Source organism: Thalassophryne amazonica, chromosome 10 (assembly GCF_902500255.1).
Source record: "Thalassophryne amazonica chromosome 10, fThaAma1.1, whole genome shotgun sequence".
NCBI classification, from domain to species: domain Eukaryota; kingdom Metazoa; phylum Chordata; class Actinopteri; order Batrachoidiformes; family Batrachoididae; genus Thalassophryne; species Thalassophryne amazonica.
This window is the reverse complement of record NC_047112.1, coordinates 104,286,463-104,307,267: the sequence shown is the minus strand read 5'-3', so window position 1 is coordinate 104,307,267 and position 20,805 is coordinate 104,286,463. Positions and strand designations below refer to the sequence as shown.

The following is a 20,805-nucleotide window of genomic DNA, read 5'->3' as shown; positions in this document are numbered from 1 at the left end:
ACACTTTTCTTATCCCATCAATTGAAAGGATGTTTGGGGATGATGAAATCATTTTTCAAGATGATAATGCATCTTGCCATAGAGCAAAAACTGTGAAAACATTCCTTGCAAAAAGACACATAGGGTTAATGTCATGGCCTGCAAATAGTCCGGATCTTAATCCAATTGAAAATCTTTGGTGGAAGTTGAAGAAAATGGTCCATGACAAGGCTCCAACCTGCAAAGCTGATCTGGCAACAGCAATCAGAGAAAGTTGGAGCCAGATTGATGAAGAGTACTGTTTGTCACTCATTAAGTCCATGCCTCAGAGACTGCAAGCTGTTATAAAAGCCAGAGGTGGTGCAACAAAATACTAGTGATGTGTTGGAGCGTTCTTTTGTTTTTTATGATCCCATAATTTTTTCCTCAGAATTGAGTGATTCCATATTTTTTTTCCCTCTGCTTAGTCTAAAAAAGTAACCGTTACTGACAGCCACAATTTCTTTTGCCTGATTTCTTATAGTGTTTCTTAAAGCCAGAAAGTTGCCATTTGAAATGACTTTAGTTTCGTGTCATGTCTGTGATCTGCTTTTTTTCTACAAAATTAAACAACTGAATGAACATCCTCCGAGGCCAGTGATTCCGTAATTATTGCCAGGGGTTGTATATTTAATACAGTTTGTAAGAGGCGGAGGAGCCAATCCATGTAAGGTTTTGTATATTAAACAAGCATTTTTAAATTTTCTGACAATTTCAAAGCTAAATACGTTACATTTGGTTACAGTTTTACAGTGGTGATGGTCTTTTATCTAAAATTTTCAAAGCTCTTTTGTAAAGCCTCTTGACTGGTTTTAGAATTGTCACACCAGTCAGAGACCAGCTGGTTATGCAATAGCCTACATGAGAAAAAGATCATACAGTGCAAAAACATCATAGTATGGAAGTAAATCCGTGCCATCAGAGCTTGAATTTGAATTTTTAAGGTTGAATTTTTTTTAGCATCAAAATCAGAGTTTGAAGTTGAATTTCTTAGGCTGAATTTGTTTAGCATCAAAATATTCAGCCTCAAAAACCTCAACCTAAAAATAATAATAATAAAAAACTTAAAAAAAATCAATCCTAAAAATTCAACTTAAAAAAATTCAACCTAAAAAAAAAAACAAAACTTCAAACTCTGATGGCACAGATTTACTTCCATAGATTTACTTAAATAGTTATCATGATTTTTGAAGGGTTTTGAGTGTTGAGTCCAACAACACTCCCAAATATTTAAACTCTTTAACTAACTGCAGTTCTTCAACTCCAAAGTACACATTGGAACGCTCAATATTGGAAGCCTTTTTTGAAAGATACAGACAATTTTCTGCGTGTTTAATTGCAAACACGATCTGTTAAACCAACTCTGCTTGCTAACTCTGTGTATGCGCTGCTCATCAATAATGCCCTGAGTTTTTAAACATTTAATAACATTACACATTTACTTTCCTGGTAATCGTTAGAAAACAGAAACATGAAAAACTAATTTGTCCTTTTCCAGACTGAATGCAGTAACTGACACGAGCCCTCCAGGATCAGTCAGACTGATTCATAGATACACAATGAAGCTGATCTACACTATGCATTTGAGAGTTTCTCACAGGATTTTTGAGTATTCCTTCAGAAATTTAGAAACAGCTGCTTTTCTTAATTTATGTTTTTTTTTTTTTTCTAACAGAAAGCTAATATTCTCATAAATTCACAAAAACAGGGTAATGACTTTCCTCCTCACTCTGGGGCATGTAGTTCATACCCCTGCACGATAGGGGTAATAATGTACAAAAACGTTGGTTGCCACTTGCAACCTCAACGGGAAGCAATAGTAGAAGAAGAACGTGCCGCCAGGAAAAAAAAAACAACGAAGAAGCGACGCAAACACAAGATGTGGCTCATGTTTGCTGTTACTTTTCTTCACTTTAACTCTCTAACTGCAAGTGTTGCGTGTCGTCGAGTCTGAACACTTTGAGGAGGGTCGTGTTTAACCAAAGAAAGTACATATGGAGGCTTCTGTGGGATCAAGACAAAATCACGACTTAAGGTAAAAGTTAAATTGAATGAGTTCTTTACTGAGCCTCAACTAAACTAACAGTATTTTTTTTTAATTATTTTATATTGGGGCTTACACTGTGCACTTTCTTGATTGAATTGGATTTCCTATTCTGAAACAAAATCAGAAAAACAAAACTGTTTTTAATCAATTTTATCTGTGTTGTTAATGAGTCTAATCAGAATTTTTCTTTTTCGCAGTGTTCTAAATAACAAGTCAAACGTAGAAATCCAATGTCTATAGTAGGAAAGGAATCAAGAATACAGTCTAATTTGCTGTTTTTGAATGTCTAAAGATGATGAAATATTGACATTCAAAGTCCATAGATGTTATGATTTAAGGGAGTGGATATTCTTCCATGACCTGGGGCCTCATGTACAAAGACTTGCCTGGATTTCCTACCGAAACATGGTGTACGCCAGTGTTGCCAGATAGGAAATATGCATCTATCGTACCAAAACCTCAAAATTATTGTATTTTGGGAGAAGTTATCGTACACAAACAAAACGCATACAACGTAGCTATTTTAGCGTTTTTTATTTTATTTCCAGTGGTGACGGAGGTGGGCTAAGCAACGTATGTGCGCATGTGCAGCCAAAACAGTCTACATTACAGGTCAGTTGTCTCAGGCCCAGGGAGGGAGGGGCAGGGCCGAGAATTGGGAACTCATTACTTTGTATGGAGAGGGGGTGGGCTTTCAAATGACTTTGTCCCTGGGCTGGCCAAAGCGAGCAGCAGCCTTGTGTGTGGTGTGTCTTTGATGCCGCCTGAGTGCAACGCCTGCGAAATGATTCTTGGGTGTCAGAGAGATATGCGTGTTTGGGCAACCAACTGAAATTATCGTACATTTTGGATTTTTTCCCATTATTGATCGTACATCGTACAGAGGGCAAAACTATCATACAAATATGATAATTATCGTACATCTGGCAACACTGGTGTACGCCAAAACCCAGAAACTGGCGGAAGCATAAAAATATAGATGTATCAAAGTGTGCATACGCATGGATCCAAGCATGTTCTGTTTGTACATCCCAATCAGTGTGGCATTGAGCACACATGCACATACACCAAGCCCCTCCCTTTCAACGCACCTATTTAAATATGCAGATTTATTTGTTAAACCCTAGAGTCCCCAAATTTGGGGACTTGCCCTGTTTTGGAACATTTGAACACTCATAACTAACCAATGCTGACACCAACATACACGTATTATACATCAAAATGTCAAGCGAAGTCCCCTCTACAAAAGTATCCACTTCAATCACATATCAACTAACCACAGCTGAAACGCCAAGCAAATAAAGACATAAATCGGAATTCATTTTTTGGGAAAAAAACCAAATTTACTCCTACCAAGTATTATTTACTTTTGTTTTGCATCCACAACATCCCGTAGGAACTGTCTTTTAGCTGATCGAAACTTTTGCTTTTTTGACCTTGTACAAGCTGAGAAATAAATCGTAATGTATGGGTATGTGATTTTGGTGAAATAGGCTCAAGGGCTTAAGGGGTTAAATAGTTTGGTTGTGTTATTTGCTAGTACCATAAGTGTGGAGTGTAGTGTGTTTGACTTCCGCCATGTTCTACCACGCAGCTCGCTGCAATGTAAAGCGAAACTGAAATGAGTGCATCTGTGCATCTAAATGCTGAGGCCAGAGCAGCGCACACAAAAACATATTAGGTGCGTGGTGGCTGACAGTGTGTGACATTAACAACATTACACAGGGTGACAATTGGGTTGCTTTTTAAGAAGCTCTCTAGTTCCACCATCAAGAAAAAGAAAACACATCAATAAAATAACAAAAAACATATTTGAATGCACACATGCCCAAATGTTCCAGCACTGGTTTTCGTTCGGAACAATTACACAAATAATCTATTTTACCACCAAGCAGCTATCCATCGCGCACCATGCCAGACTCTAGCATGATGCGCATTTACGCATCACATATGAGTTAAACATTGATGGAATGAAAATGCTTGCTATTAACAAATTCATCATGTGATTGTGCATTTATAGCAATATGTGTGCAGTTAATAGCTCTGATCGCATTAGGGAAACCGGCTCTCAATGCAAATTGCGCTTTAATGTTGGAATGTGATGTACTTGGATGACATTGTGGTGATTGGGTTCCATACAGGTGGCATGGCTCGGCTCAAGGCTGACTGGCACACGCCTGACAGATCAGCCAGCTCACCCTGGAATGCCCCTGTTTCCAGGAAACCCAGCGTGGTCAGCACCTCTGTGCACAGACAACCCCTGGCTCCTCGCTGTATTGTGCTTTGGGTCGGCCGCGTTTTGCACCCAACTCCAGCAACACTGGCCTTGGTAATTAAAATCGGCTTATGAGCCAGTTATCGTCATTTGCAAGTAAATACTTGCATTCCCTCTATAAACATCCAAGTCGGATTGCACCATTTGCGATGTCCTCTGACACGAACACAGCCATTGTTAATGCCATTTTACTCACTTTGTGCATGCTTTTATGTCCACCCATATAATTGCAGTAACGTGGGTGTGTTAATTGTTCATAAATGTGTCTCTGGTGTGCACATCATTCTGATGACTTCTTGTTTTCACACTGTTAACAGTGTCCCAACATCACCTCCACATGTCGGCAGTGGAACAATAGCTATGGAAACGTTCGCGTTTGTATAGCAAACGTTTCAGCAAATGCTGAAAGCAGCTGACTGCTGATCTCTCTGTCGTTTGCGGTGGAGATATGATGAAAATGAGAAATATATTTCTTATTTCTTTAATTATTTGGTTGAAATTGCAAAATAAAACAAAAGTATGACACTATAAGCTTGAAAAACAATTGAATTGGTCCATTTTTCCAGCAACATTTCAGTTAATTTTTTGGGAAAATCCGTGCCGGGCGGGGGAAATTTGCACTTATGGGTGGTACCGCCTGGCGCCGCCCACCGTAGCTAGAATCCTGATAAAGTGGATCCAGATCACCTCCAAAATTGAGGGGAGTCTTCCATGGCCTAGTATGTATCTGTGTTGAAAATTTAGTCAAAATCTGTGCAGTAGTTTTGACGCAATCCTGCTTAGAGTAATCCTTCAAAGCCGATATAAAGTGAAACTTGATCCAGAATCCGTATCCAGATCAACTCCAAAATTTAATGGGTTCTTCCATGGGTTAATATCCATCTGTGGTGAAAATGTCGTCAAAATCCATGCAGTAGTTTTGACGTAATCCTGCTAAAAGTCAGACAGACAGACAAATAAATTAATGCTGGTGATTTTATTACGCCCTTGGCAGACGTAATATTTCTCCAAAGGAAGAGGAGGGAACCAGTCAGTGCTATAAATATCTTGTCTGTGTGAGCCAATCAAAAGCACTCTATGCAAAGTGCTCTCAGCCAATGTAATGGAAGAACTCTGTGCTGGTTGTAATAATTGGGACCAGCCAGGTGAAGCAATCTATGTTGTGTGGCATAAAAGTGGTGGCGCTGACGCAAAGACAGGAGGCAGAGCTGAAAGTGCTGCATTTTTTCATGTGTGTGAATAATGCTTTTTAGACCGATTTTTGACGCATGTGACGTATTCAGTGTGAAAGGCCCATGAGAGGATGGACAGGATTGAACACAGAGGGCCAGCACAGGTAGGACAGTTTGGAAACAAAGTCAGAGAGGTGAAACTGAGATGGTTTGGACTCATAGAGAGTGTGGAGTCCCATAGTGTACATATAAGGAGAAGGATGCTGAGGATAGAGTTGCCAATCAGAAGGAGATGAGGTTACGGATGTGGTTAGGGAGGACATGCAGGTGGTTGATGTGACAGAAGAAGATGCACAGGATGGGTTAGATGGAAATAGATGATCTGCTGTGATGACCCCAAACTGAAGCAGCCAAAAGAAGAAGGTGTATATGTGTTATCAGGCATGCAAGTGAACTTTTTTTTATTACTACACTGAGTTCCCAAAGATCATTAACACCTTGACTGTAATAAGAGAATTCACTCTGATTTACAGTCGTCATGATGACAGTTGGATGTATTGAAATGATTCACGTTCTGCTGTATACCCCAAGAAATTCAGGACAGGCTATAAAGCTGTCACACATAGGCTGAGTTTCAGGTTTTAGGACACCTGATTGAAGGGGCTCGCTGTGATTACCTCCGATAAAGTGAATCCTGAATAGCTGTGGGACCTTAAGATGTGTTTTTTTTTATTTTTATTTTATTTTCTTCTGCTTCTTGTGGCCACTTCAGTACTGTCTTGTCATCGTGTGAGCCAGAGCTGCAAGAGCTGATGAGACAGATTGACATTATGCTCAGTAATCAGAGGAAGGAGTGGGAGGCTGAAATTCAGGCCATGGAGTTCCGGCTGAAAAGTACACAAGAGGAGCTACAAACATCAAGAAGTCTAATTGAACGGAGAGACTTTCAGGTTTGACTGATTAATAGCTGATTTTTCCCACTAGCAGTGATAGGTATTAACATTAAATGTCAGAATTACTTTATTAATTACTCATAACTGATGTGCAGCAGATTAATCATATAATAAACCATACTGTAATTGTAATGAATAAACTAAGACAATAAGCAGTTACTTTTATATAACATGGAGAATTTACAATCCCAAATCAGAAAAAGTTGGGATGATATGGAAAATGAAAATAACCCTCACAGTGATTTTGACATTTAGTTTGACTTGTTTCATTGCAGACAGTATGAATCAAAAATTTTTCATGTCTTGTGTGGTCAGCTTAATTTCATTTGTTAATATTCATCCATTCCTGCATTTCATGCCTCTAACACATTACAACAAAAGTTGGGCCAGAGGCAATTTAGAGGATTAAATTAGAGGTTTAAAAAATTATTTCAAACAGGTGATGTCAACAGGTGATTGTAATCATGATTTGGTCCGAATGTTGTATCCATAGTGCAGAAGATAACAGAATATTTACAGAGGAATCCTTCAAATGGTGATACAAGTACCAAATTTGGCAAAAGTACACCTTAGATATTACTCTTTTGAAAAAACCGACGGGCCACTTCAATTTTCAACAGGCGGCCACGTAGGGGTCATTTGAAGAATTACATAGGGTTCAAAATCTAAAAATGCTCCAGTCATATTGAATGTTATACCACATTATTTGTCTGATTGTAAAGATTCCAAAAAGGCATAGTTTGGACTATCTGTGACTGAATTCCATAGAGTTATGGGGTAAAAACAAGAAGAATGGTGACAAAGTTCAGTTTCAGTTTGTACAGGGGTCAAAAGTTAGAGTTGCTCTAATTTTGTTCAAAGGTGATGCAAATTATTGGTTAAGTTAATATGGTTTCAAAAAGGAATAGTTTGCACCATGTATCATGCTTAGTTATCATGTTATGGTATAGTTTTTGATATGATTAGAGCATTTTTATATTTTAACCCCTGTGTAATTCTTCAATTGACCCCTACGTGGCCGCCTATTGAAAATTCAAGTGGCCTGTTTTTTTTTTTCTTTCTTTTTTCAAAAGAGTAATATCAAAAGAGAATTTGTGCTGGATTTGGTGCTTGTATCACCATGTGAAGCATTGTTTCAGTTATTTGTTACGCTACCACAGCGCAGCAAATAACTGGGAGGTGATGGTCTCGTGGTTAAGGTGTTGGGCTTGAGTCCAGAAGATCATGGGTTCAAATCCACGCCTGATGGAAAATCACTAAGGGCCCTTGGGCAAGGCCTTTAATCCCCTATTGCTCCCGGTGCCTTGTATGGCAGCACCCTGACATCGGGGTGATTGTGAGGCATAATTGTAGCGCTTTGAGCGTCTGATGCAGATGGAAAAGTGCTATATAAATGCAGTCCACAAAAGGCTGAGTATGATGAGCAAAAATGGGCAGAGGATCTCCAGTATGTCAACAAATGCATGAGAAAATGATTGAAATGTTTAAATAGATAGATAGATACGTTATTAATTCTGAAGGAAATTATGCGGCAGTCTGTCGCTCCCATTCACACAAGTAAAACACACATCAAATCAATTTTATTTATATAGCGCCAAATCACAACAAACAGTTGCCCCAAGGCACTTTACATTGTAAGGCAAGGCCATACAATAATTACGGAAAAACCCCAATGGTCAAAACGACCCCCTGTGAGCAAGCACTTGGCGACAGTGGTAAGGAAAAACTCCCTTTTAACAGGAAGAAACCTCCAGCAGAACCAGGCTCAGGGAGGGGCAGTCCTCTGCTGGGACTGGTTGGGGCTGAGGGAGAGAACCAGGAAAAAGACATGCTGTGGAGGGGAGCAGAGATCAATCACTAATGATTAAATGCAGAGTGGTGCATACAGAGCAAAAAGAGAAAGAAACCCTCAGTGCATCATGGGAACCCCCCAGCAGTCTAAGTCTATAGCAGCATAACTAAGGGATGGTTCAGGGTCACCTGATCCAGCCCTAACTATGAGCTTTAGCAAAAAGGAAAGTTTTAAGCCTAATCTTAAAAGTAGAGAGGGTGTCTGTCTCCCTGATCCGAATTGGGAGCTGGTTCCAGAGGAGAGGAGCCTGAAAGCTGAAGGCTCTGCCTCCCATTCTACTCTTACAAACCCTAGGAACTACAAGTAAGCCTGCAGTCTGAGAGCGAAGCGCTCTATTGGGGTGATATGGTACTATGAGGTCCCTAAGATAAGATGGACCTGATTATTCAAAACCTTATAAGTAATAAGAAGAATTTTAAATTCTATTCTAGAATTAACAGGAAGCCAATGAAGAGAGGCCAATATGGGTGAGATATGCTCTCTCCTTCTAGTCCCTGTCAGTACTGTAGCTGCAGCATTTTGAATTAACTGAAGGCTTTTCAGGGAACTTTTAGGACAACCTGATAATAATGAATTACAATAGTCCAGCCTAGAGGAAATAAATGCATGAATTAGTTTTTCAGCATCACTCTGAGACCAGACCTTTCTAATTTTAGAGATATTGCGCAAATGCAAAAAAGCAGTCCTACATATTTGTTTAATATGCGCATTGAATGACATATCCTGATCAAAAATTACTCCAAGATTTCTCACAGTATTACTAGAGGTCAGGGTAATGCCATCCAGAGTAAGGATCTGGTTAGACACCATGTTTCTAAGATTTGTGGGGCCAAGTACAATAACTTCAGTTTTATCTGAGTTTAAAAGCAGGAAATTAGAGGTCATCCATGTCTTTATGTCTGTAAGACAATCCTGCAGTTTAGCTAATTGGTGTGTGTCCTCTGGCTTCATGGATAGATAAAGCTGGGTATCATCTGCGTAACAATGAAAATTTAAGCAATGCTTTCTAATAATGCTGCCTAAGGGAAGCATGCGTAAAGTGAATAAAATTGGTCCTAGCACAGAACCTTGTGGAACTCCATAATTAACCTTAGTCTGTGAAGAAGATTCCCCATTTACATGAACAAATTGTAATCTATTAGATAAATATGATTCAAACCACTGCAGTGCAGTGCCTTTAATACCTATGGCATGCTCTAATCTCTGTAATAAAATTTTATGGTCAACAGTATCAAAAGCTGCACTGAGGTCTAACAGAACAAGCACAGAGATGAGTCCACTGTCTGAGGCCATAATAAGATCATTTGTAACCTTCACTAATGCTGTTTCTGTACTATGATGAATTCTAAAACCTGACTGAAACTCTTCAAATAGACCATTCCTCTGCAGATGATCAGTTAGCTGTTTTACAACTACCCTTTCAAGAATTTTTGAGAGAAAAGGAAGGTTGGAGATTGGCCTATAATTAGCTAAGATAGCTGGGTCAAGTGATGGCTTTTTAAGTAATGGTTTAATTACTGCCACCTTAAAAGCCTGTGGTACATAGCCAACTAATAAAGAGAGATTGATCATATTTAAGATCGAAGCATTAATTAATAGTAGGGCTTCCTTGAGCAGCCTGGTAGGAATGGGGTCTAATAGACATGTTGATGGTTTGGAGGAAGTAACTAATGAAAATAACTCAGACAGAACAATCGGAGAGAAAGAGTCTAACCAAATACCGGCATCACTGAAAGCAGCCAAAGATAATGATATGTCTTTGGGATGCTTATGAGTAATTTTTTCTCTAATAGTTAAACTTTTGTTAGCAAAGAAAGTCATGAAGTCATTACAAGTTAAAGTTAAAGGAATACTCGGCTCAATAGAGCTCTGACTCTTTGTCAGCGTGGCTACAGTGCTGAAAAGAAACCTGGGGTTGTTCTTATTTTCTTCAATTAGTGATGAGTAGTAAGATGTCCTTGCTTTACGGAGGGCTTTTTATAGAGCAACAGACTCTTTTTCCAGGCTAAGTGAAGATCTTCTAAATTAGTGAGATGCCATTTCCTCTCCAACTTACGGGTTATCTGCTTTAAGCTGCAAGTTTGTGAGTTATACCACGGAGTCAAGCACTTCTGATTTAAGGCTCTCTTTTTCAGAGGAGCTACAGCATCCAAAGTTGTCTTCAATGAGGATGTAAAACTATTGACGAGATACTCTATCTTACTCACAGAGTTTAGGTAGCTACTCTGCACTGTGTTGGTATATGGCATTAGAGAACATAAAGAAGGAATCATATCCTTAAACCTAGTTACAGCGCTTTCTGAAAGACGTCTAGTGTAATGAAACTTATTCCCCACTGCTGGGTAGTCCATCAGAGTAAATGTAAATGTTATTAAGAAATGATCAGACAGAAGGGAGTTTTCAGGGAATACTGTTAAGTCTTCTATTTCCATACCATAAGTCAGAACAAGATCTAAGATATGATTAAAGTGGTGGGTGGACTCATTTACTTTTTGAGCAAAGCCAATTGAGTCTAATAATAGATTAAATGCAGTGTTGAGGCTGTCATTCTCAGCATCTGTGTGTATGTTAAAATCGCCCACTATAATTATCTTATCTGAGCTAAGCACTAAGTCAGACAAAAGGTCTGAAAATTCACAGAGAAACTCACAGTAACAATCAGGTGGATGATAGATAATAACAAATAAAACTGTTTTTTGGGACTTCCAATTTGGATGGACAAGACTAAGAGTCAAGCTTTCAAATGAATTAAAACTCTGTCTGGGTTTTGGATTAATTAATAAGATGGAATGGAAGATTGCTGCTAATCCTCCGCCTCGGCCCGTGCTACGAGCGTTCTGGCAGTTAGTGTGACTTGGGGGTGTTGACTCATTTAAACTAACATAATTATCCTGCTGTAACCAGGTTTCTGTAAAGCAGAATAAATCAATATGTTGATCAATTATTATATCATTTACTAACAGGGACTTAGAAGAGAGAGACCTAATGTTTAATAGACCACATTTAACTGTTTTAGTCTGTCGTGCAGTTGAAGGTGCTATATTATTTTTTCTTTTTGAATTTTTATGCTTAAATAGATTTTTAAACAAACATGTTAAAAACATGTTAAAAGTACATATAAAAAGTAGCAATAAATAATACAGCACTAATAAAGTCAAAGTAGAAGGAGTTTAAGGCACTGCACGGGTCATTTCCGGCTCGCTTCTCCTGCTCCTGGCTGAAGTGGCTGCATTATACAGCCTGATGGTGTGAGGGACAAAAGAATTAAAATAAAAATAAAAAAAATAGACAAAATAAAAAAACCATGGTCCTCAAAGAAAGATGCGAAGATATTTGCACATTTATCCTCTATAGTCCACAATATAAAATTGTTCAAGAAATGTGGCAGCGTGTCAAGAACCTTCATTCATCAATTGCCGATATAACCACGTGGGTAAGGGAAACATGGAACTACTACTTTGGGAAGCTTTTGTCAAACATCACAATATGGAGTTACAGTCATAAGTCCCACTTAAACTGTTAGTGTGCAAAAAAAGAAGCCTGATGTTAACCTTGTCCAGAATGTGGCATTGACTTCTCTGGGGTTGGAGGCACCTGGGAAGGATCCATCACACAGTGGAAGCATGAATTTTGGTCAAACAAATCAGTATTCCAGAACTCTTTTGAAAGAAATGGACCCTGTGTCCTCCGGACCAAAGGCAAAAAGGGTCATCCAGATTGTTACCAGCAACAAGTCCAAAAGCCAAGGTCTGTCATGGTATTGGGTTGTGTGTATGTACGTGGCATAAGTAATTGCACTTCAGTGATGGCAGCGTTATATTAATGCAGCAAAGCACATTGAGATTTTAGAATAACATATGCTGCCTTCAAGACGACATCTTTTCCAAAAACATCCATGTATTTTTTCAACAACATGGTGTAAAAGCATATTCTGCACATTTCAAAATCATAGCTGTGGAAGAAGAAGAAGAAGATGGTGATGATAGAGGTACTGAACTGACCTGCCTGCAGTCCTGACCTGTCCCCAATAGGGAATATGTGGAGAATTTTGAAGCATAAAATTCAGCGCCCACCCTGTGAACTTGTACACCTTAAGATGTTTTTACAGGAAGTATGGGACAAACTAACATCTGAAACACTTCATTACTTGTATTGTCAATGTTAAAATGTATTTTTATTTTTATTTTTTAACCTTTTTTAACCAGGTTACTCCCATTGAGATCGAGCTCTCTTTTACAAAGGAGACCTGGACTATTTTTAAAGTTTATAATTCACCTAACCTAACATTGTTGTGAGACGGAATGGCAACATTACAAAGCATCCCAACTTTTTTTGGCATGCTTTTCAGGCCTTAAATGCAGAAATTGTCACATATATTAATAAATTAAATTAACTTGACCACACAATGCATGAAATTAAAATCAATGAAATCAATGAAATGTAAGCGTCACTATTTTTTGAATTTCCCATAACATCAAAGCTTTTTCTGATTTGGGGTTGTAAAACCAGAATATAAAGAAACCACAGCAACACTCACTGGAGATGAAGCCCAATAATCATCTGGAACTGAGTTGCTCATTAAATCAGGAACAGAAGGTGTTGGTGTACAATCGGCTTCCCTTCAGTATTTTTCTTTTAAATTCTAGTTGTTTTTCAGTTCTTAATTACAGTGGGACCAAAAAGTATTCAGTCAGATTTTTAAATAATTTATTTGTAAATTATAGTGGAAAATAAATATTTGGTCAATAACAAAAATTCAACTCAGTACTTTGTAACATAATCTTTGTTGGCAATGACAGAGGTCAAACGTTTCCTGTAAGTCTTCACCAGGTTTGCACACACTGTAGTTGGTATTTTGGCCCATTCCTCTGTGCAGATCTCCTCTAGAGCAGTGATGTTTTGGGGCTGTTGCTGGGCAACATGGACTTTCAACTCCAGCCACAAATTTTCTATGGGGTTGAGGTCTGGAGACTGGCTCGGCCACTCCAGGACCTTGAAATGCTTTTTACGGAGCCACTCCTTCGTTGCCCGAGCGGTGTGTTTGGGATCATTGTCATGCTGGAAGACCCAGCCACGTTGCATCTTCAGTGCTCTCACTGAAGGAAGATGGTTTTGCCTTAAAATCTCACAATACATGGCTATGTTCATTCTTCCCTTAACACAGATCAGTCGTTCTGTCCCCTTTACAGAAAAACAGCTCCAAAGCATGATGTTTCCACCCCCATGCTTCACAGTAGATGTGTTCTTGGAATGCAACTCAGCATTCTTCTTCCTCCAAACATGATGAGTTTTTACTAAAAAGTTCTATTTTGGTTTCATCTGACCACATGATATTCTCCCAGTCCTCTTCTGGATCATCCATATGCTCTCTGGCAAACTTCAGATGGGTCTGCACATGTACTGTCTTAAGCAGGGGGACACGCCTGGCACTGCATTATTTGAGTCCCTCTCTGCGTAGTGTGTAGCCTTTGTTACTTTGGTCCCAGCTCTCTGCAGGTCATTCATCAGGTCTCTCCGTGTACTTCTGATTTTTGTTCACCATTCTCATGATCATTTTGACTCCACATGATAACATCTTGCATGGAGGCCCAGATCGAGGGAGATTATCAATGGTCTTGTATGTTTTCCATTTTCATACAATTGCTCCCACAGTTGGTTTATTCTCACCAACCTGCTTGACTATTGTAGACTCACTCTTCCCAGCCTGGTGCACATCTACAATTTTCTTCCTGGTGTCCTTCAACAGCTCTTTGGTCTTGGCCATGGTTGAGTTTGGAGTCTGACTGTTTGAGACTGTGGACAGGTGTCTTTTATACAGATAATGAGTTCAAACAGGTGCCATTAATACAGGTAACAGGTGGAGGACAGAAGAGCTTCTTAAAGAAGTTGTTACAGGTCTGTGAGAGTCAGAAATCTTGCTTGTTTGTTATTTGACCAAATACTTATTTTCCACAATAATTTACAAATAAATTCTTTAAAAATCCTACAATGCGATTTCCTGGATTTTTTTTTTCTCATTTTGTCTCTCATAGTTGAAGTGATGATGACAATTACAGACCTCTCTCATCTTTCTAAGTAGGAGAACTTCCACAATCAGGGACTGACTAAATACTTTTTGACCCCACTATAAAACCATCTTAAGCGTCCTGTCTCATAATGTCTAAGAAAGTAGTAATTCATTCTTTAATCATCATCAAAATTAAATTTATTCTTCCCCATACAAAACCCAATATTTTCACATCTTTTTAAAATTATTTTTATTATTGTTAGGAGGAAGTGGGAACACCAAACACTCCATGTGCATCAAAAATCTAGGGTGCCTAAAACCTTTGCACAGTATTGTGTGTTTTGCCTGCTGTCTGAAACTCGTGATTTCCCACGTTGTAGCTCAAGTTGCTTCACAAGCAATTGGATGACAGTCAGACAGTCCAACGAGAGAAAGAACAACAACTGCAGAAAGTCTCCAATGAGGTGGGTCACTGCAGTGTTTTGTACGTTTTTGTTTTTTGCATTAATCGCTCCTGTCACAATATTATTGTCAACATTATTTTAAGACCATTTTGTGCCACTGGTGATGCTGTAACAGGTCACAGCTACTCCACGATCCATACGAACCACCCCCCACAGATCAGTGCGCAGGTGAACTGCAGATTCTTTGCAAAGTTTACATAAGTGTGATTTTTGTGTCATAGTGACTTGTTTTTAAAGTTAGAACCGCATTTATTTCCATGCATTCGCAGGAAAAATCAGTCTGTGGAGAGGCAGCACATGTACATTGTGATCGCAGCCTGTAAATAACACCTTGTGAGGGTCTGTGGAGTGAAGCTTTTCCACTTTAATGTCATCAATAACTGCATTAATAAATCCGCTGGACGCCCTGTTGACAAATCAATGAAAACTGAATCCAAAAAGAATCGGCCTGATAAAAGCATTTTGATAAGTCATTTAAAACTGATAGACATGCACGCTTCCTCTCGTGTCGTCTGCGAGTAGCCAGTGTCTGCTGCTGCAGGGATCAACACACAGCGCTGTGTATTTTTAACAAATACACAAACATACTGCTTTAAATATACACTAAATCTCTTGTAGGTCATTGAGTGTGTGCACCTGTCACATTGTTTGATTGTGCGGACTCGCAGAACCAATGATGGCAGTTAAAAATCTCTTTATCTTCTGTTATGCAGTGCTCTCATAGGGTTCTCCTTGCTTATTCTGCTTCAGTCCGAAATGTTCCCACACTGGAGCTGTAGAGTTCGGCGTCCATGTACTCTTCAAAACTTTCTGCAGTCGGCTGGATTGGCTGTTTATTGCCGCACGCTGTTCACTCTCTCTGTGTCTCTGTGTGTGTGTGCGTGCGCAAGCACCTCACATACAGACAGAGCTGAGCTCACAGTCTCCGCCTCCTACAGACAGCAGGCTGAAAGGGACAGTCACTGAATTGTTGGTAACAACAAATGCACATATAAAAGGCGAATATACAACCCCTGGCAAAAATTATGGAATCACCGGCCTCAGAGGATGTTCATTCAGTTGTTTAATTTTGTAGAAAAAAAGCAGATCACAGACATGACACAAAACTAAAGTAATTTCAAATGGCAACTTTCTGGCTTTAAGAAACACTATAAGAAATCAAGAAAAAAGATTGTGGCAGTCAGTAACGGTTACTTTTTTAGACCAAGCAGAGGAAAAAAATATGGAATCACTCAATTCTGAGGAAAAAATTATGGAATCACCCTGTACATTTTCATCCCCAAAACTAACACCTGCATCAAATCAGATCTGCTCGTTAGTCTGCATCTAAAAAGGACTGATCACACCTTGGAGAGCTGTTGCACCAAGTGGACTGACATGAATCATGGCTCCAACACGAGAGATGTCAATTGAAACAAAGGAGAGGATTATCAAACTCTTAAAAGAGGGTAAATCATCACGCAATGTTGCAAAAGATGTTGGTTGTTCAGTCAGCTGTGTCTAAACTCTGGACCAAATACAAACAACATGGGAAGGTTGTTAAAGGCAAACATACTGGTAGACCAAGGAAGACATCAAAGCGTCAAGACAGAAAACTTAAAGCAATATGTCTCAAAAATCGAAAATGCACAACAAAACAAATGAGGAACGAATGGGAGGAAACTGGAGTCAACGTCTGTGACCGAACTGTAAGAAACCGCTTAAAGGAAATGGGATTTACATACAGAAAAGCTAAACGAAAGCCATCATTAACACCTAAATAGAAATAAACAAGGTTACAATGGGCTAAGGAAAAGCAATCGTGGACTGTGGATGACTGGATGAAAGTCATATTCAATGATGAATCTCGAATCTGCATTGGGCAAGGTGATGATGCTGGAACTTTTGTTTGGTGCCGTTCCAATGGGATTTATAAATATGACGAAGAGAACATGTACATTTCCACAGTCATTGATGATATGGGGCTGCATGTCAGGTAAAGGCACTGGGCTGTCATTACATCATCAATAAATGCACAAGTTTACGTTGATATTTTGGACAATTGAAAGGATGTTTGGGAAGATGATAATGCATCTTGCCATAGAGCAAAAACTGTGAAAACATTCCTTGCAAAAAGACACATAGGGTCAATGTCATGGCATAGGGTCAATATCAACGAGCAGATGTGATTTGATGCAGGTGTTAGTTTTGGGGATGAAAATTTACAGGGTGATTCCATAATTTTTTCCTCAGAATTGAGTGATTCCATATTTTTTTTCCTCTGCTTGGTCTAAAAAAGTAACAGTTACTGACTGCCACAATCTTTTTTCTTGATTTCTTATAGTGTTTCTTAAAGCCAGAAAGTTGCTATTTGAAATGACTTTAGTTTTGTGTCATGTCTGTGATCTGCTTTTTTTCTACAAAATTAAACAACTGAATGAACATCCTCCGAGGTTCCGGTGATTCCATAATTTTTGTCAGGGGTTGTATATTGAGGGGTAGCCAAATGAACCTGTTCATCTTTTATATATCGAACGATGCGTCGATATATTATCGTGACAGGCCTTGAATCAACATCACTTGCGCACATCCTGCATATGTAGCAGAATTCTCCCTGCCACATATAGGGAAATTTGACCCAGAATATATTGCCATGTCAGCATCTTTTTTTAAACACTTTTTTCGCAGATAACACACTTCCATAGCAGTGTCGTTTTTTGCTGCGCAGCATCTGGCTAATATGCTTTATTTTGTAATTATTTTTAGCGTTTGTTTACTATTACTGTCACATCCGTTATCTTCGTGTCTGTTGTCATGAAGGAATGTGAAAATCTATGGAATATGACAGTCCTACCAACAAAACATCTCGCTGTAAGTGGTAGAGAAGCTTGAATGTTCGACACTGGCTGGGTTGCTTGACTTGAGGACGTTTCGCTTCTAATCGCAGAAGCTTCCTCAGCTAAATTTCTTGCTCTGGTAGTCTGACTTCTGTCTTGACTCTTGTAGAGAAAAATAACAGAAGCCAGCAAAAGCTGGAGTTTTAAACCTAACCAGACCCCTCCTACCGAGAGGCAGACTGTGATTGGCTAGTGACTAACAATTGCTCTAATTAGCACCTGTTGTGCTCTAATTAGCACAATAGATGCTAATTAACCGTTTCCAGCCACAAATTGAAGTATTTTCAGATGTCATTTTCAAAAATCAGGTGCTTTATGTTGATTCATCTCCATCTGTGATGGTGAATTGAACTGAAATGAACAAGTCAGATTTACTCCATGTGTGAATGAAAGTCGTTCTGCATGAAGACTGCAGGGTTCAGCCAATCAGTGGCCAGCGTTAATGGACGGATTTAGACTTATAAGTAAATTACAAGAAACGTGTGCCAACAATCACATAACTTACCTACAACTTATGTCCAGCACGTGTGGGACGTACGAGTCATGTGCTGGCATGCATTGAAAACTTTCAGCATGCCCAAATTTTTTTGAGGAGCTCAGCATATTAAGACGTACATCAGTGAGTTTCAGCATGTTTCAATGTGCTCTTAACTTATAAAAATCTTACCCTTAATTTATTGGACTTATGCCAGCATTTTTAATATGATTGACATACGCTGGCTAAATTGTCAAGGTGTGACAGGACCTTTGGCCTCCAATCAGTTTTCACCCCCGCCCCAGTGAAAACACTTACTTTGTTCCAAGACAGCAAACGATCAGCATTGTATTTATGCTGTAGTCTGGCATCAAAAGAAGCAAGAAACCAAATCCACATTCAAGCAGAAATAATTTATTTTATTTTCAACATTAGAAAAAACGTTTTTTTACCATTCATTTTTATCATTACAGATCATAAGTCTGGATGTGGGACAAGCACAAAACGGCAATATTTGCATATAATGATACTGAAAAAAGGTGGAAAAGTCATAGACTACTAGAACAAATTTCTTAAAACACTTACATTGTAAAGATAACTATAAAAGTGTGAAATTTCCCCTTTTTTCTGTTTTTCATACAATATGATCAAAGGACATAAGTGCCCGTAGTCTAAGAATCACCCACAAATTACATCTGAGTATTCACATTTTGTGGATCACTATGTGTCCCGTCATCACAAATTAAAAACAAAACAAAAAAATTTTTAAACTTTCTTGGTTGCTCACAGTGTTCTACAATGCTAGTTTTACTAAAAATTGTACTCAGTTTGGGAACTGAATTTTTGTGTGTGTTCAAAAAAGTACACAATTGGGTGTCAAATGTTGGCAATGTGCGCCCGGCTTTATTCCATTTAAATGTAAATGTGTAATAGGTAGAGCTGTAATAAATCAGCTGTGATTAATTCACTAAATTCTTTTCAGAATCTGTTCATCTTTTTAGCCCTTTTTTTAAATAGTAAAAAAAAAAAACAATTTCTCTGAGTTCATCTCCTTAAATTTGACTTTTCTGGTTTCGATACTTTCTGCATCTTGTGGGCAAAACAAGACCTTTGAAGATGTTACTTTGGCTTTGTGAAATACCGGCCTTTTTTCCACAATTTTCTAACATTTATTGGATAAAACAGCCTTCTGTTGAGTCATTCTGATTAGGCATTGTTTTCCCACAGTTGGATGAATTAAAGAAGAGTTACCACAAACGTCAGCGCAAACAGTATAAGGAGACCAGTGTGGGAGCAAACAAGAAGGAGAAGGACTGTGCACAGACAGCACACCTCAAAGAAAAGATTCAGGTACAGTACATTTGTTCAGGGGCTGCTGTTATTTATTTTTTCCTACTTGTTTCAGTTGCTTAAGGTTTGCTCCCATCTGCTGGTTATGTAGAGTATGGTCATCTTTTTCTCTGCAGGAGTATCAGCAGCTTTCTGCAGAGTGGGAACAGCAGTGCATCCAGCACCAAAAACAAGTGATGGCACTGGAGGCCCAGAATAAGAACCTCCGGGATGAACTCACACACATGAGAGTAATGAGTTAAAGCACAGTTTAAACATTTGTTGTATTAAATCACACCATGTGTAATGTTCAGCGCTAGTGGAGACGGCAGTTCTTTTAATTCCGTTCACATATTTCTTCTGCCACCTGGCCCCCAGTCACAGTGGGCTTCCTGGCAAAAAGCGAGGGAGCACAGGCAGAACAGTTTAGAGGTACAGCAGCGGCTTTGCACTCAGCTGGAAAAGACTCAGAGTCAGCTCCATTCCCAGGAACTTGAACTGGAGCGCCTCCGACCCCTAGAGATGCACCTGGAACAGCAGGTGAGCATAATTACACAAACTGATGTGGGTAAAGAGGGCAAATGACTACAAAGCGCCTGATCAGACTGCTGTAATGTAAAAGGAAAAGTTATGTTTTATCAGCATGTTAAAATAACAACAAACATGGAAATTAAAAGAGGTCATCTGCAAAACCTGTCACTGATCCTGTTTATGAGAAAAATCTGATGGTGCCGCAATGTAGGAGGATGAAAACTAAGCACCATCACTGGACGACTTGCTGCTGTTCCCACAGGTGCTTGAAGAAGAAAAGGATGAGGTCTGCAGCTCGCTGAACTCTCAGGACGTGTTTGTGAAAAACAGTGTTCGTGAGCACCAAAGGCTTCAGAATGAGGCGGCCAAACTCATCCAAATACTGAAAGCGAAGGAGGAAATAATTTGGTGAGCAGATGACCATTTATGTATTCAGCCTGGTATGATGTGCTAACACAAAATATACGCAAGGGGGCACTCTATACTGTCTTCATGGCAACATCATCTTTGCATACAGCTCTCTGGAGGACTGTCTGGCTGCAACCGGCTGTACTGGAGTAGAAGCCCTCAGACGGGATCTGGAAAAGACCACCACTAAGTTTCACTGTGCCCAAGCACGTGAGCTCCATCTCAAGACTGAAGTAGCACATCTCAAAGAAAGGTGACTGTTGATCAGATCATTCAGTTAGGGCCACTTGTATTTGGACATTGGGCTAGAGTGGCACCAAATCCACAAGAAAATGTGCTGCGATAGCTAAAAAAAATAGCACATCAGTGCCCATTATGTGTGGACTGATTTATACTTT

The 20,805-nt window shown here is 39.2% G+C and overlaps 1 protein-coding gene across 1 annotated transcript in view; it reads left to right on the top strand.

Annotated features, from left to right (window-relative positions):
* The first annotated feature begins 1,869 nt into the window (after positions 1–1,869).
* Positions 1,870–20,805, top strand: part of cep63 (centrosomal protein 63) — a 36,906-nt gene continuing 17,970 nt past the window's right edge. Inside the window, exons 1-8 of the mRNA XM_034180684.1 lie at positions 1,870–2,053; positions 6,285–6,462; positions 14,705–14,788; positions 19,367–19,489; positions 19,606–19,719; positions 19,847–20,008; positions 20,262–20,407; positions 20,517–20,660. Of these exons, the coding sequence (XP_034036575.1) occupies positions 2,013–2,053; positions 6,285–6,462; positions 14,705–14,788; positions 19,367–19,489; positions 19,606–19,719; positions 19,847–20,008; positions 20,262–20,407; positions 20,517–20,660 (992 nt within the window). The 5' untranslated portion in view covers positions 1,870–2,012. The remainder of the gene's footprint in view (positions 2,054–6,284; positions 6,463–14,704; positions 14,789–19,366; positions 19,490–19,605; positions 19,720–19,846; positions 20,009–20,261; positions 20,408–20,516; positions 20,661–20,805) is intronic.